The sequence below is a fragment of the Neomonachus schauinslandi genome, chromosome 11 (genome assembly GCF_002201575.2).
Source record: "Neomonachus schauinslandi chromosome 11, ASM220157v2, whole genome shotgun sequence".
NCBI classification, from domain to species: domain Eukaryota; kingdom Metazoa; phylum Chordata; class Mammalia; order Carnivora; family Phocidae; genus Neomonachus; species Neomonachus schauinslandi.
Genome location: NC_058413.1, coordinates 52,424,041 through 52,437,440, shown reverse-complemented (window position 1 = coordinate 52,437,440; position 13,400 = coordinate 52,424,041). Strand labels below are relative to the sequence as shown.

The window sequence follows — 13,400 nt, the reverse complement described above, 5'->3', positions numbered from 1 at the left end:
CAGGTCTTTTCTTACCTGCAAGGTGGCAAGTGCAAGCTCTAGAGCCAGACTGCAAGGGTTAGCATTCTGTCTCTGTTACTTGCTACCAGAGGAACTTTGTTTTATCTCATCTCTGTACAGGGGAGGAGGAGATACTCTGAACTTCCTAGGGCCATGAGGATTAGAACAGCTAGTCCCCAATCAGGTGAGACTTCGCAGTCGATGCTAAAACTAGTGAGTGGGAGTTTGAGGAGTAACAGGATTATTTGCATAGGCTCAGATCCTCATCCCTCAGGATACTTAGGAATTACAAAGGGGGAAATGGTAGTAAAGAAACCTGCCACAGACCACCTTAACCAAGTGATCAAAGTTAACATCACCAGTTGTAGGATAATCAACATCCCGTGCCTCCTGATAGGATGCACTGAGAACACAACTCATCTTCTCACTTGAGCCAGTCCTTGCCCCTCTTAACCTTCTCTCACCAGTCCTTGGATTAGCCCAGCTATTTGCAGAATGACATGATCTGATTTACATATTAAAACATCACTCTGGAAGCAAGGAGGATGGGGCTGCAAGAGAGGAGAATGGAATCCGGGTTGCTGACATAATGGTCACCAAGTGTGGTAGAACTGACACCTGCCCTGTTCCCTGACTTCCTCTACAGGGATGTATACTTGATGAGCTAGTTCAAGAGATTTTCAAGTCCCTTGGGTGCCTCTCTCATTCCCCAGGCTTCTTTATTGGACCTCCTGGGCTCCTCTTACCATCATCCCCCGCACTCAGGGTTTTTTTCCATCATCCCCTGACCCCAGTCTTATCTGTTGCCCTCTGGTCCCTGTGGTGACTTTCCTGCCCAGTTCTCTCTGTCATTCCAGCTTCAGAACATGGCAGAAACCCTGTAATGCTAGTTGAGGTCAGAGTCAGGAGGATGGGGCATATATGAGTGTATCTGAAAGCAGCCAGTAGGCTCTGTGGCCCTGACCTCCCATGAGAGGCAAATTGTAGGTTGGCCTTTCTTCTCTTCCCTCCTCCATACCTACCACATTCTTTCCCAGGGTCTCATTCTGCCTACTCATCACTCCCACCCCTGCCTCAGCTGCCCTTTCGGTGAACACACTGCCAGGTTCATTGTCAGACCTGTTTCCTGAGGGATACCCAGTAATAGGGGTGCCTGACTTACCCCTTCTCTCTGTAACCCTCCCCAAAGAAACGACTCATCCCAGCCACCCACCTCTGAGAGAGCCTAGCTAGGCTTCACTGCAGCCTCCCAGCCCTTTCCTGTAAATGCACTCACAGCCAGGAGGGGTGCCATATTAAATCAAGAATGATGGAAACCAGTGGCCACGATTATCCAGCCAAGATGCAGCATGGGGAGCTGGTTGCTGCTGGCTCCAGGTGAGGGCTTCTGAAGCTAATTGCATATGGCTTTTATTAAGATGATCACTCCCCGACTCCTGCTCTCCTGGGTGGCTTCTTCCTAGTGCCTCTCAGCCCAGTGCCCTCTGCTTCTACAGGGTGGGTCACCTGCCCTATCTTCTCCTCTCTTGGAACCCTGTCGAAGCAGGGCCTTGTCCTTAGTCCCTGTAGGCTTCCTCTGCATCTCCTCAAAAAGCCAGGAACAGGGGCGCCTGGGTGGCTCAGTCGTTAAGCGTCTGCCTTCGGCTCGGGTCATGATCCCAGGCTCCTGGGATCGGGCCCCGCATCAGGCTCCCTGCTCTGCGGGAAGCCTGCTTCTTCTTCTCCTGGTCCCCCTGCTTGTGTTCCCTCTCTCACTGTGTCTCTCTCTGTCAAATGAATAAATAAAATCTTTAAGGAAAAAAAAAAGTCTGATCCTTTTCAGAAGTTTTTCTGAATAGATATTTAGGGTTTCAGGTGGGGGGAGAATGAGGATGTGCCTAGATTTAGGCCACAGGTTGGATCTTTCCCAGGATAATCTAGAAAGCTCCTAAGAAACCAGCCACGGGTGCCTGGATAGCTCATTCAGTTGGGCATCTGACTCTTGATTTCAGCTCAGGTCATGATCTCGAGGTTGCAGGATGGGGCCGGGTCAGGCTCCATGCTCAGCGAGGAGTCTGCTTCCCCTCTCCCTCTGCTCCTCCCGCCGCTCATGCGCTCCCCACCCCCCCCCCCCCCCCCGAATAAGTAAATAAATCTTTAAATTTAAAAAAAAAAAAAAGGTGCCTGGGTGGCTCAGTTAGTTAAGAGTCCTTCAGCTCAGGTCATGATTCCAGGGTCTTGGGATCAAGTCCAGAATCAGGCTCCCTGCTCAGCAGAGAGTCTGCTTCGGCCCCTGGGTGGCTCAGTCGTTAAGCGTCTGCCTTCGGCTCACGTTATGATCCCAGGGTCCTGGAATCGAGTCCCGCATCGGGCTCCCTGCTCGGCAGGAAGTCTGCTTCTCCTTCTCCCACTCTTCTCTGCTTGTGTTCCCTCTCTCGCTGTGTCTCTCTCTGTCAAATAAATAAATACAGTCTTTTAAAAAAATTAATTAATTAAAAAAAGAAAAAGAAACCAGCCAGATCACAGTATAACCTTTCCCCCATACTCACCCCTGTAGAAGTTGAGGACCCTTTCTCCTTGCCCAAGAAAATAACAGGAATACTAAAACCACCTAAAATCATGACACCGAAGAGTTATAGGAGATAAAAAATTTCCCTGGAGAAGACTTAGGGACACTAAAGAGTTTATACCCAAACCAACAGAGTGGCAAGAAAAGTCATGTTTGCCTATGACAGAGGAAAAAGATATGTTCTAAGAGGCCCCGTAGATCAGTGCATGGAAAGCACCTAGAGGCAGAATTCTCTACCACATAAGGAAAACTGACAGGCAGAGATGAGCTGCCTTGTGCAGTGGAGGTGTCCCCAGAACCCAGTTGGTATTGAGATGGTACCCTCAGACCTAGGCTTCTTCAGGAAGGAGCCATTTCTGGGGCAGTGGGGACATCTAAGTGGACTACGCTCCTAGATTCTGCTTAAGCCAGAGAATTCTTCATCTGTGGAGCCCATACAGCTTAAATTAGGTAAAAGGGTTCCAGTGCCCCCACTTCATCCCCCAAAAAAGCAGTGGGTTAGATAGTTATCAAAATGCAGTGAAGGAGGAGAGAAGCAACATTTACCAAAGGCCTGTCAGGGGCCAGCTCCTGTGCTGTCCACTTGAGTCCCTCACACCACCACTTCTGCCTATACATTTGCTCTGTGCCAGAGACTCTGCCACATTCTTTGTGTATATTATCGCACCTAATCCTCACCAGCATCCCACCAGGATCCTGCAAGGTGGTGTGAGTTACTGTCTCCATGTTAGAGATGAGGAAACGAAAATTCAGGGAGGTGAATTAACTTCCCCAGGGTCAGCTCGCCAGAGGGTGGGACGAGGTGAGGTTTGAATTCAGGTCTGTCTGGAGCAAAGCCACTTATTTCTGCCATACAACTTGCCCCACTGTGAGCCAAAAAAGGAGCCGAACTTCCCACAGGGACAACTGTGAGGCTTAAAGGAGACACTGTATGTAAAGTGCAGTGCCTTTGTACGGTGCCTGGCACTCAGCGAGCGGTTCCACAACCAGTAGTTAACCTCATTCAGTTGGCAGCATGCATTGACTCCTGGGAGCCAGGCCCTGTGCTGTGATAGAGCTGTGGAGCTGAGTAAGACTTGGCCTTTGTCACTGAGGACTGCATGGTTGAGAAGGAGAGACAAACAGGCAGTTAAATAAGTGCTCTGGAGGTGCCAGGGGCAGGCGTGAAGCCTTACACCAGGCTCCTTAGACAATGTGGTATTTAAGTTGAGATCACCAGGGCACTTAGAGGTAGATGGGAATAGAGGAAACTTTGTGGTGAGGGAGCAGTATGAGCAAAGGCCCAGAGGCAGGAAGACTCTGAGACCCATCACTGAGGGCAAGTTAGGAAGCAGACCCGGCAAACCCTCGGCAGCCAGCTTCCATTGCTTCAAGCTGTTTTCGTGGCCTGCCTGACTCCAAGCCGGCCAGGCTTCTACCCAGTGCGGGACCAGGCAGGATGTGTGCATCTCCCCATCAGAACCTTCCAGCCCAGTGGACCCAAGTGCTGAGAGGGGCTGGGTGGGCAGGGAGGAGGAGGCGGCAGATATATGGCGGAGTCATCAGAGCCAGGTGATGTATGTGGTGCCTGAGGGAGCAGCACAGTGACACTCTGGATTCCAACCGGCAAGCGTCGCTCCATTGGGATTGGCGCCGAATTATTGCTCCATATGAAACCCAGGACTGATGGGAGCTTTCAGTTACAGACTGATAGCAACAGCCAAAATTGGATTGTTTGCTATTTATTTTTTTTAACTTCTGTCAAGGTCACTACCGTAACAGGAAAACACTGCCCAAGCAGCAGGTATTTTTCATCCACTCTGCCTGCAAGAGCAATCTGCAGCCACAACTTTTGTGACAGGGCCCTTACCTTGGCAGGTCTCTTTCTAGAAAGCTGTCAGTGTTACGGGGTCTTAGGGGAAAGGAGCCTCCCTAAGATCCAGGTCTTTCTGTCCCACTCCAAGGCCTGCTTCCTTCCCCCATCCACCTGGCTCCATGAGCACTTTATCATCAGACCTGCACACTCACCCTCCCTGCCTGGCCTCCAGATAGTCCCACATCTTCTGCCTAACCCAGTAGTACAGCTTCTTCAAGCCTCCAGTCACCCAGAAGCCTCCCCACAATATTCCTGGCTTTGCGTATCCTTCCCTTCTCTGGACTCCTGTGCCACCCAGTTTAGCTGTTAATTCTCTCCTCTTCTTATCTGTCACTAGATTTATTTTGCAAACATTCACCAGCTGCCTTCACAGTGCCAGAATTTCTGCAGTGAGTAAAAGATAGTGCCTGCCCTCAGGCAGCTCATAATCGACTTAGAGGACAGACTCACAAACATGGAACAAATTTGGTTTTTGTTTTGTTTTTGTTTTTAAGCAGGCTCCACACTAACATGGAGTCCAATGCGGGGCTTGAACTCACGACCCTGAGATCTAGACCTGAACTGAAGTCGAGTCGAACACTTAACCGACGAAGCCACCCAGGCGCCCCAACAAATTTGTTTTCAATAGTGGGAAGTTTTGGGGGTTTTTTTTTTGTTTTTTAGTGATAGGTACAAGCTAGAAATAGGCATGCATGCTTTGGAGGAAAATGGTTGATAACCACCTGAGAGGTATTTGTGTACAAGCCCTGCCTCACCTCCCTGTCCAACTTAGAGCTCCCTGAGGGCAGGCCTGGCTCTCCTCTCTTCCCTTGTAGTGTGATCACACTCAGGTCGCCTTCCTTCTGCCTTTTCTAAAGTGGACCAACAAGCCAAGGGCCAGATACACACCAGGCACTCAGCAGCAACTAGAACCCCCTAGGTTCCAGTCCTCCTCCTTCTCCCCACCCTACCATTTCCATCATAGCATGCACAGGGCCAGACATATGGCAATTGCAGAATAATTGTGTTTAATTGAAATGCAATATCATTGAAGTGGAAGGTGTTCATAGCTCTGGTTTAAAAACCAAAAAGGTGGGCACCTGGGTGGCTCAGTTGGTTAAGTGACTGCCTTCAGCTCAGGTCATGATCCTGGAGTCCCAGGATCGAGTCCCACATCGGGCTCCCTGCTTGGCAGGGAGTCTGCTTCTCCCTCTGACCCTCCTCCCTCTCATGCTCTCTGTCTCTCATTCTCTCTCTCTCAAATAAATAAATAAAATCTTTTAAAAAAAAAAAAAAAGGTTTTTGGAGCACCTGGCTGGCTTAGGCGGTGGAGTGTGTGACTCTTGATCTCGGGGTCATGAGTTCAAGCCCCATGTTGGGCATAGAACTTACATTAAAAAAAAAAGAGAGAGAGTAAAAACCAAAAAGATTTTCAAGAGGATAAGTGAAAGGAAAGAACCTCTATTTGTTAAGCACTTACACTGCATGCCAGCTCATTATGTATATCATCATATTTAATCCCCAACTTACAGATGAGAAAACTGAGAGGAAGTAACTTGCTCCAGATAATAAGCACATCTTGTAAGTGATAAAGCTGGGATTCAAACCCAGGTCTTTTGTCAGACTGCAGAGTTAAGGGTTAATCTACTAGCAGTACTTTATTTTACTAGCAGGGTGAGCCAGGACTACTGAGCAGTGGCCACCTAAGGTGAGGACTAGGACAAAGAGACAGTGGGAAGGACTGGGCCAGCCTCCAGTGGCCAGGAGCCAGAGTGTGCATCAGGACCCCTGGAGCCCCAGACCTGTGTTTTTTGCCCCTGGGTTATAGTGTAGAATGAAACGATCCTTCTGGGCCCAGCACTCCTGAGCCACCTTCTCTTTCTCCCCACAGTACCAGGAGAAGCAACGGAAGCGTGAGGCTGAGGAGCGGCGCCGCTTTCCCCTGGAGCAGCGGCTGAAGGAGCACATCATTGGCCAGGAGAATGCCATCGCCACAGTGGGTGCTGGTGAGTATCAGGATGCCAGGCAGCACCAAAAGAGGGCAGGGTGGTTCGTGGTCTGCTGTAGTGAGGTGTACATCCTGCTGTCACCGTACCGTGCAGAGGTGGCTATTACAACTTAACATTTGTTGAGTACTTTCTGTGTGCCAGGCATTATGATAAGCTCTTCACCTATGTTGTCGTTTAGTCCTTATAACAACCCCGTGATGTTAGTACCATTAAATCCCCATTTTTTTAAAGATATTTATTTATTTGAGAGAGAGAGAGAGCATGAGTTGGGGGGCAGAGAGGGAGAAGCAGACTCCCCACTAAGCAGCAGGGAGCCCAACACGGGGCTTGATCCCAGGACTCTGAGATCATGACCTGAGCCGAATGCAAACGCTTAACCGACTGAGCCACCCAGGTGCCCCAAATCCCCATTTTACAGATGAGGAGGCTGAGATACAGAGCACTTATAATAATCACTCAGGCTGCTTTCCTGTGCTCTAACTCTGAACTTCATCTGGTCCACTGTCCCCATCCCCCACTTTTCAGGTGAGCAGACTGAGACCCAGAGAACAGGAGCTTGTCCATCACTTGTAATGTAGCAACTCAGCCAGAACTAAAACTTCTATCTTTTGTCTCCCAGCCTGGAACTCTGCCACTCTTCAGTATAGTTTGTCAACAGCTGGCTCAATTTTAGGGAAAACATCCTGAACAAGTCTTAAGTACCTTCTTCTCGACCCTAGAAGCTCTTATGTCCCATACTAGGAGCCAGACTGCTCTCTGGTATAACCCCTACTCTAACTGCCCTCCTGCCCATGCAGACACCACTAGAGAGAATAAAAAACTAAGGTTCTGCTCAAGGTGGTGGGCTCACCTCTATTCTGTGACTCGGGTGCATGACTCTCTGAAGGTGACCTCAGACAGATGAGGCAAGGGCAGAGTAACCCATGCCCAGCTTAAACAAGATATCCCCTAAGGCAGTGCTTCTCAGAGCATGGTCTCTGGACCAGCAGCATCAACATCCTCTGGGACCTTGTTGGAATTGCAGATCTCAGGCCTCACCCCAAACTCTATGAAATCAAAAACTCTGGGGTAGGGCCCAGCAATCTGTGTTTTAACAGGCCCTGCAGGTGATTCTGATGCTCAGCTCAAGTTTAAAAACCTCTGCCCTACAGTGTCTCTGTCCCATTCATGTTGCTTACCCCTTCTCTCGAAGCATTTGGTCCCACCAGATGCGATCCAGTACTGCGAAAGACAGCACCTGATAGAGGTTCACTGATAAAAGAAGACATCAGGCTGTATTGTGGTACTCCTTTGGGATATGGAATGGCATTTCAGCCCTAGGACACCAATTAGAGTAGTAATTGAAAAATGAAGGCAGCCACCCCTGCGACTCAGCGAGCCCAGCCTGATCTCCATCCTCCTCACACACCAATGGGACTCATGCGGTGGTCATGAGCCCCTCATCAGGGGCCTGACCTCAGCAGCAAATAAAAGGAGTCCACGACCAGAGCTGCCTCACCAGCTAGAGGTCAGAAGGCTGCCTGTAGCCTCCAGACACACAGGAGCTGAGGAAAGCTTTTTTGAACACACAGACCCCACTACTCAGGCCCAAACCACACTAGGCTGCCCTTTTGTGTCTGGATACAGACATCCACTCTCAGCCACCACCTTGAGGGTGGCAGCCCCCCACTTCTTTGCCAAGGCTGTGGCTGAGGTGGAGGGAGGAGAGACCCTGGGAGCTCTTGGGGGTTGAAGAGAAGAGTTGCCCATGGGAGAGACATTACGTGGGCGGAGAGCTCAGAAAGCATCTCCTACTGGAGTTTCCCGTCCACAGGGGCCAGCACTGCCGCTGCCGTCGTAGTGTTTTCCCTCTGCCTCTTACATGGCCCTTTCCCAGCGGGCTGCCTGCTCCTCTCTGACCTCCTGCTTCTCCCCGGCTTCTCAAGCCCGTAAGATGTGAAGCTCCCAGAAGTTGGAGGGAGCGGGGAGGAGGACTTGGGATGGAGAGAATTAGACCAACGTGGGTCCGAGAGCAGGTCTGCCACTTAACAGCCGTGCAACTCTGGCTACTCACTCGGCCTCTTTGAGTGCCAGTCTCCTCACCTGTGAGCTGGGTGAGGCTCTCACAATACAGCACATGCTCTTTCTAGTCTCTGTCCTCAGGATGTTTACCATCCAGGGTTGGGCATGTTCTGTAGATCAGGCCCACAGTTACTTCCTTCAAGCCAAGACTGATCCATAGTCCCAGCCCCAGGCTGGCCTCTTCCTCTGATCCTACACCAACCTCTGAAGTAACCCACGTTGTCTCTCCTTGTCGTTGGCCCAGAGAAGCAGTAAATGATCCAGCTGCCCACCTCCGAGGGGCTGTCAGAATGTCTGCCCTGAGACCTTCCCTCTACCCAAAGCTCCATTCTGTTACCCAAACTCTGCCTTGGATCAGGAGGGCCCTACGCCTTGTCCTGTGTTAGGGAGGTTGACCCTGCTGGGTTTCCAGTGACCCTAGAAAAGACAGACAGGTATTAGGGCCTGAGCTGTGGGCTTGGTATATCTGCTCCATTTGTATGGTGGTAATTGTATGCCCTCCTAGCTGAGAAGCCTGTGGCTGGTGATCACACTGATAATGATCAGGTAATGTTCACCTACCAACCCAGGTGAAGCATGAGTTACTTTCTGGGTCAGAATTTGTGGTAGGCAAGCAGCAACCAGTACCTCAAAGTCTCCAGACTGAAGCAGGTGCAGGAGAGAGAGGCGGATCGAGAGGGGTAGGCCAGGCCTCTCTGGATTCTCTAGGCCAGCATCAGATATATGCTAGGGACTGGCTGGGTGGAGCCTGGCACCCCAGGGGTACCATGAGGATGGGCAGCCAGAGAAGTGCCGCAGAATGAATTGATTTGATAAATGGCCATTTATTACCCACACGAATTGGCTGAAACCAATTTCGGTCACATCAACCCCTGGTAAGTGCTGGGATATTGATTTGTGCAAAGTAATACAGTGAATTTATCAGTGTGATCCCCAGCTGCAGGGCTTCTAGCAAGGCTGGCGCACAGTTACCGCCTTACAAATGGAGGAGATAAAGCACCAACCCCTTAGCTTACACCCCATGGCCTCTCTGGTCTTCTAGGGTCACGGGAGCCAAAGCAAGGCCAGCATACATACCACAAGCCAGAGCGTTGGCACTGAAAGTGAGGGTCTCCTTCCAGAATCCAGAGCTACTCTTAGTCATGGGAGGGGGAGGACACCTAGCCCATTGGGCTGACCCCCCCCCAAAAAAAAGCAACCAGCTGTCTATTTAGCACATTCAGGGCTAGACTCCACCCCCTTCTTCCTACTTACCCACCTCCTGTGCTCCTACCTCAGTAAAGGCACCACCATTCACCTGGTCTCTTAAATAAAAACTTAGTTCCTTGGCTCCTCCCTCTCCTTCACCCCTAAAAGCCCATCACATTATCAGGTTCTAGCATTCTGCCTCTTAAATGGGTCTCAAACTTGGCCTGTCCCCTCCTTTCCTAATACCACAGCCCTTGCTCAGGACCTCAGGATTTCCCATTTGAACCATGTAGTGGCCTCCTCCCTGGTCTCCCTGCCTCCTTTCGTTCCCCTGTAATCATTTCTCCTCCCCAGCTGAATAAGCTTTGTAAAATGTGAAAACTCCCCTGTCTAAAATCTTTGGGTGGCTCTTGCTGCCGTAGCCCAGGGTACAAGGCCCACCCGGGCTGCTGCGCCCCACGCCCCCGGCCGGCACGCACACCGGGCTGCTTCTGCTTCCCTGGACGTGCTGTGTTGATCTGCTTGCATTTGTGGGCGTTGCCCTGCTGCCCTCTCTGCTTGGAATAACTTTGCTTCTGGCCCTTTCCTGACCCCATCTCCCACACTCTGGCTGGTTTTTACTTAGCCTGACTCAGTTCAGGAGCAATAGACTGTAGACTCCTGAGAGCAGAGACCATGACTGAATCATTTTTGTTTTTCCAGTTCCTGGCACAGCACTCTTCGTGAAGTAGATGTGTAGTGCAGTTTGTTGAAGTAGTTTGGTTGGGCCCCTGTCCATCTCTGTGCTCTGAGGAAAGGAGAGAAGCTGTAAGCCTGCCCTCTAGTAGCTCACAAGCATACTAGGAACATGAGTGTATTGAAATAGTAACAAAACTCACACTACTTGACCTTTGACCCCTCCGGTGGACAGGCCATTCCCCAGTCCCGCTCTGGGTTAGCCTGCACACCTGGAAGCTTCCCTGCAGCTCCCTCTAACCAGGGGCTTATCACCAACACCCATTGTACCTGTTCCCACTTGACTCTGAAGCCCATGAATTCCCTCAGGAAAGCTCAGCCATCACAACTCATCTTCCATGCTGGGGTCTGGCCTGAATTCAGAATCTCAGCATCAGCCACGTGACACACAGTGGGCTCTTTCGTGCTTTACTTCCCTTTTTGACAGTCCAAAATCATAATTGCCCAAGCCCTGCAGCTTTCTGGACCCCCCTCAGAGTCCTGTTTCTGAGCTAAGATATACATCCAGGCCATCCCTGAGTCATGGCGAGGCGGTGATTAATTTAGAAAACTGCTTGCAGTCCCACCTCTACCCCATACCACTTCAGATGTTCTCGTTGTCCACACCATCCTGCCCTTTCCCTGGCCTGCCGAGATACTCAAGACCCAGGCCTTCTCCAGAAAGCCTTCTTAGTCCCCCACCAGGACACAGGGCCCGTTCTTGGGGCTTCCCATGGACACCTTTCATCACTGCACTTACCACAGGACATCTCTTTGAATGTCTCTCTCCAAAGGTCAGGAACTACCTCTCGTTCAGCATTTCCCCAGGTTGGGCACACAGGTGTGTGTGCAAACTCAAGTGAATGAAGCCTGAGCCCCTCTTGACATTCAGCCTCTCTCCAACACAGATTCTCATCCCAGCCTCCTTCTGGAAGGGTGGTGCTCTTCCTTCCAGTGATTCCTGCCCCAGCACACACATGCGTGCACACACACCTGGGGTGGAAGGTGTTCAGCAAAAGCTATTTACATTGTTTATATGTAACCACTCAGTAGCAATAGTTTGCCTTCAGAAACACTAATCCTTAGAGACTAAGAAGAGAACTGTTCTCTCATCCTCCCAACCTGAGGCTCCAATCAGTATCCATTCTGACAGCAAACACTTCTTGAGCACTTGCTGTGCTCTCCGAACCTACAAGCTGTAGACAGGAGATTGCTAAAGACGTTCAGGTGACTCAACCACAAGAGTTCCTCTGAAGGACTGGTTCCCCTAAGAGATGCCACAAGCATGGGACAAACATGTTCCAAACATCTTAGGCTAAAAAAACCCTCCCACACCAGATCACTAGAACTTACCAGGAAGGAGGATTCAGCCCACCCAGATGGCCTCAGAACCTGGAGCTGGACGGAGGCAAAGGCCTGGGATGGGAGGAGGAGGCAGCTGTCTCCTCTCGCTTTGGTTTTGCACATGATGGGTCTTTCTGTCTGGAATGTCCATCACACCCGTACTGCCTGGCAGTGGCCCCTCATCATCCTGGCAGGTGTCAGTCGGGCATGAATGGATCTCCCTCACTTCTCCCAGGACTCCCATCCCACACAGCAGCGCTCACCTAAATGGCACAGACCTTTCTTTAGCCCAGCACCTGGCTCAGAGCTTGTTTGCTGCACAGATGGAGAAGGCTCCCTGGAGAGGGGTTAAGAAGAGAGAGGAAGCCTTCTTCACCCACGGGTAGTAATGACCGCTAGGAGCATTGAGACTCGGGTCCAGGCCTCACTCTTCTTCTCTGTAGAATGGAAATCGAAGTATCTGTTTTTTCCTCCTCGTTATTCCAGAAAGACCAACAATTAATTCATTTAGTCAGCAAGCATTATACCACCTCTGGGCTAGTCCCAAGGATCCCTCAGGAAATGAAGCTCCTAGCACCTGCTCTCACAGATTACCCAGCCTGAGCACACCCTCCTCCAGGACACCCAAGGCGCAGGTGGATGAAACGCCCTGCACTGCCCCTCACTGAGCCCCCGTCTTCTCTTCTGTAAAATGGAGGTTAATACTGCTCAGGACTAGCACGAGGATGAAAGAGGTATGTGTCCCGTACTGCTACAGCTGCCACTGCTACTGTGACTACTGTGGCTGGCACTTTTCTGATGATTGGGCTCATACAGAGTGCCTTCATAACCCTGGGCTCATTTCATCTACGTGTGGGGCTGGCATAGCATGTGTCTGAGCATTCCCGTTTTATAGCTGAAGAAACCAAGGCTCTACAGGAGTGTATTATTCAAAGCCAGTTAGCTAGAAAGTGGCAGAGCCAGGACTCCAAACTGGATCCTATAACTCCTACCCTGTCTACCATACCACCCTGTAGGTGAAGTGGACCAGAGAATATAGACCCTGGGAGTTAATGGAGTAGAGGTGGGGTTGGATCATCAAAAAGGTTGCTGCATGTGAGTTTGAAGATGGTCCGGTAGTGGTGGGTGCAGCCGGGAGAAGGCGTTCTGCTAAGGGGAAGAATACAGCAAGGAGGCACTGGTGCTGGTCCAGCCTGTGGAGAGGCAGCTGGGCCTGTGGGAGCTAGCAGAGATGGGACCGGCCAAGGAAGGGGCTGAGCTGCCTGCTCAGGGGACCCTGACACCATCTCGAGCCCAGAGAGTAGTCAGGAGACAGTCAGAGGACAGGGGCTCCTGAGGCCATGTATCAAAGGCTGAATGAGCTAGACTGGAAGCTACAGAAAGACAAGTTTTCTGGGTGAGGCTAGGGTATGAGGAGGTGCTGTGGCCGGGGAGGGCTGACTCCTTTCTTTAAACTCCTGAAGCACAAGTTCAGGCTCGTGAGTTAGCCAGAGCTGAGGGTAAAGCCCAGGGCCTTCATTTGTTTACCTGTGTAACCTTGAGCAGGTTACCTAACTTCTCCGCACATATTTCCTCATCTGTAAGAAGGGAACCAAGGGACGCCTGGCTGGCTGAATCGGAAGAGCATGCAACTCTTGATCTCAGGGTTGTGAGTTCGAGCCCCACGTTGGGTGTAGAGATTACTAAAAACTAAATAAACTTA

At 50.8% G+C, this 13,400-nt stretch overlaps 1 protein-coding gene across 3 annotated transcripts in view; it reads left to right on the top strand.

Moving 5' to 3' along the window:
• The window catches only part of CLPB (caseinolytic mitochondrial matrix peptidase chaperone subunit B), a 141,448-nt gene that overhangs the window by 110,287 nt on the left and 17,761 nt on the right, over positions 1-13,400 (top strand). For all 3 annotated transcript variants that reach the window (XM_044919693.1, XM_021704737.1, XM_044919692.1), the window contains one exon: positions 6,274-6,388. In XM_044919693.1, the coding sequence (XP_044775628.1) occupies positions 6,274-6,388 (115 nt within the window). The remainder of the gene's footprint in view (positions 1-6,273; positions 6,389-13,400) is intronic.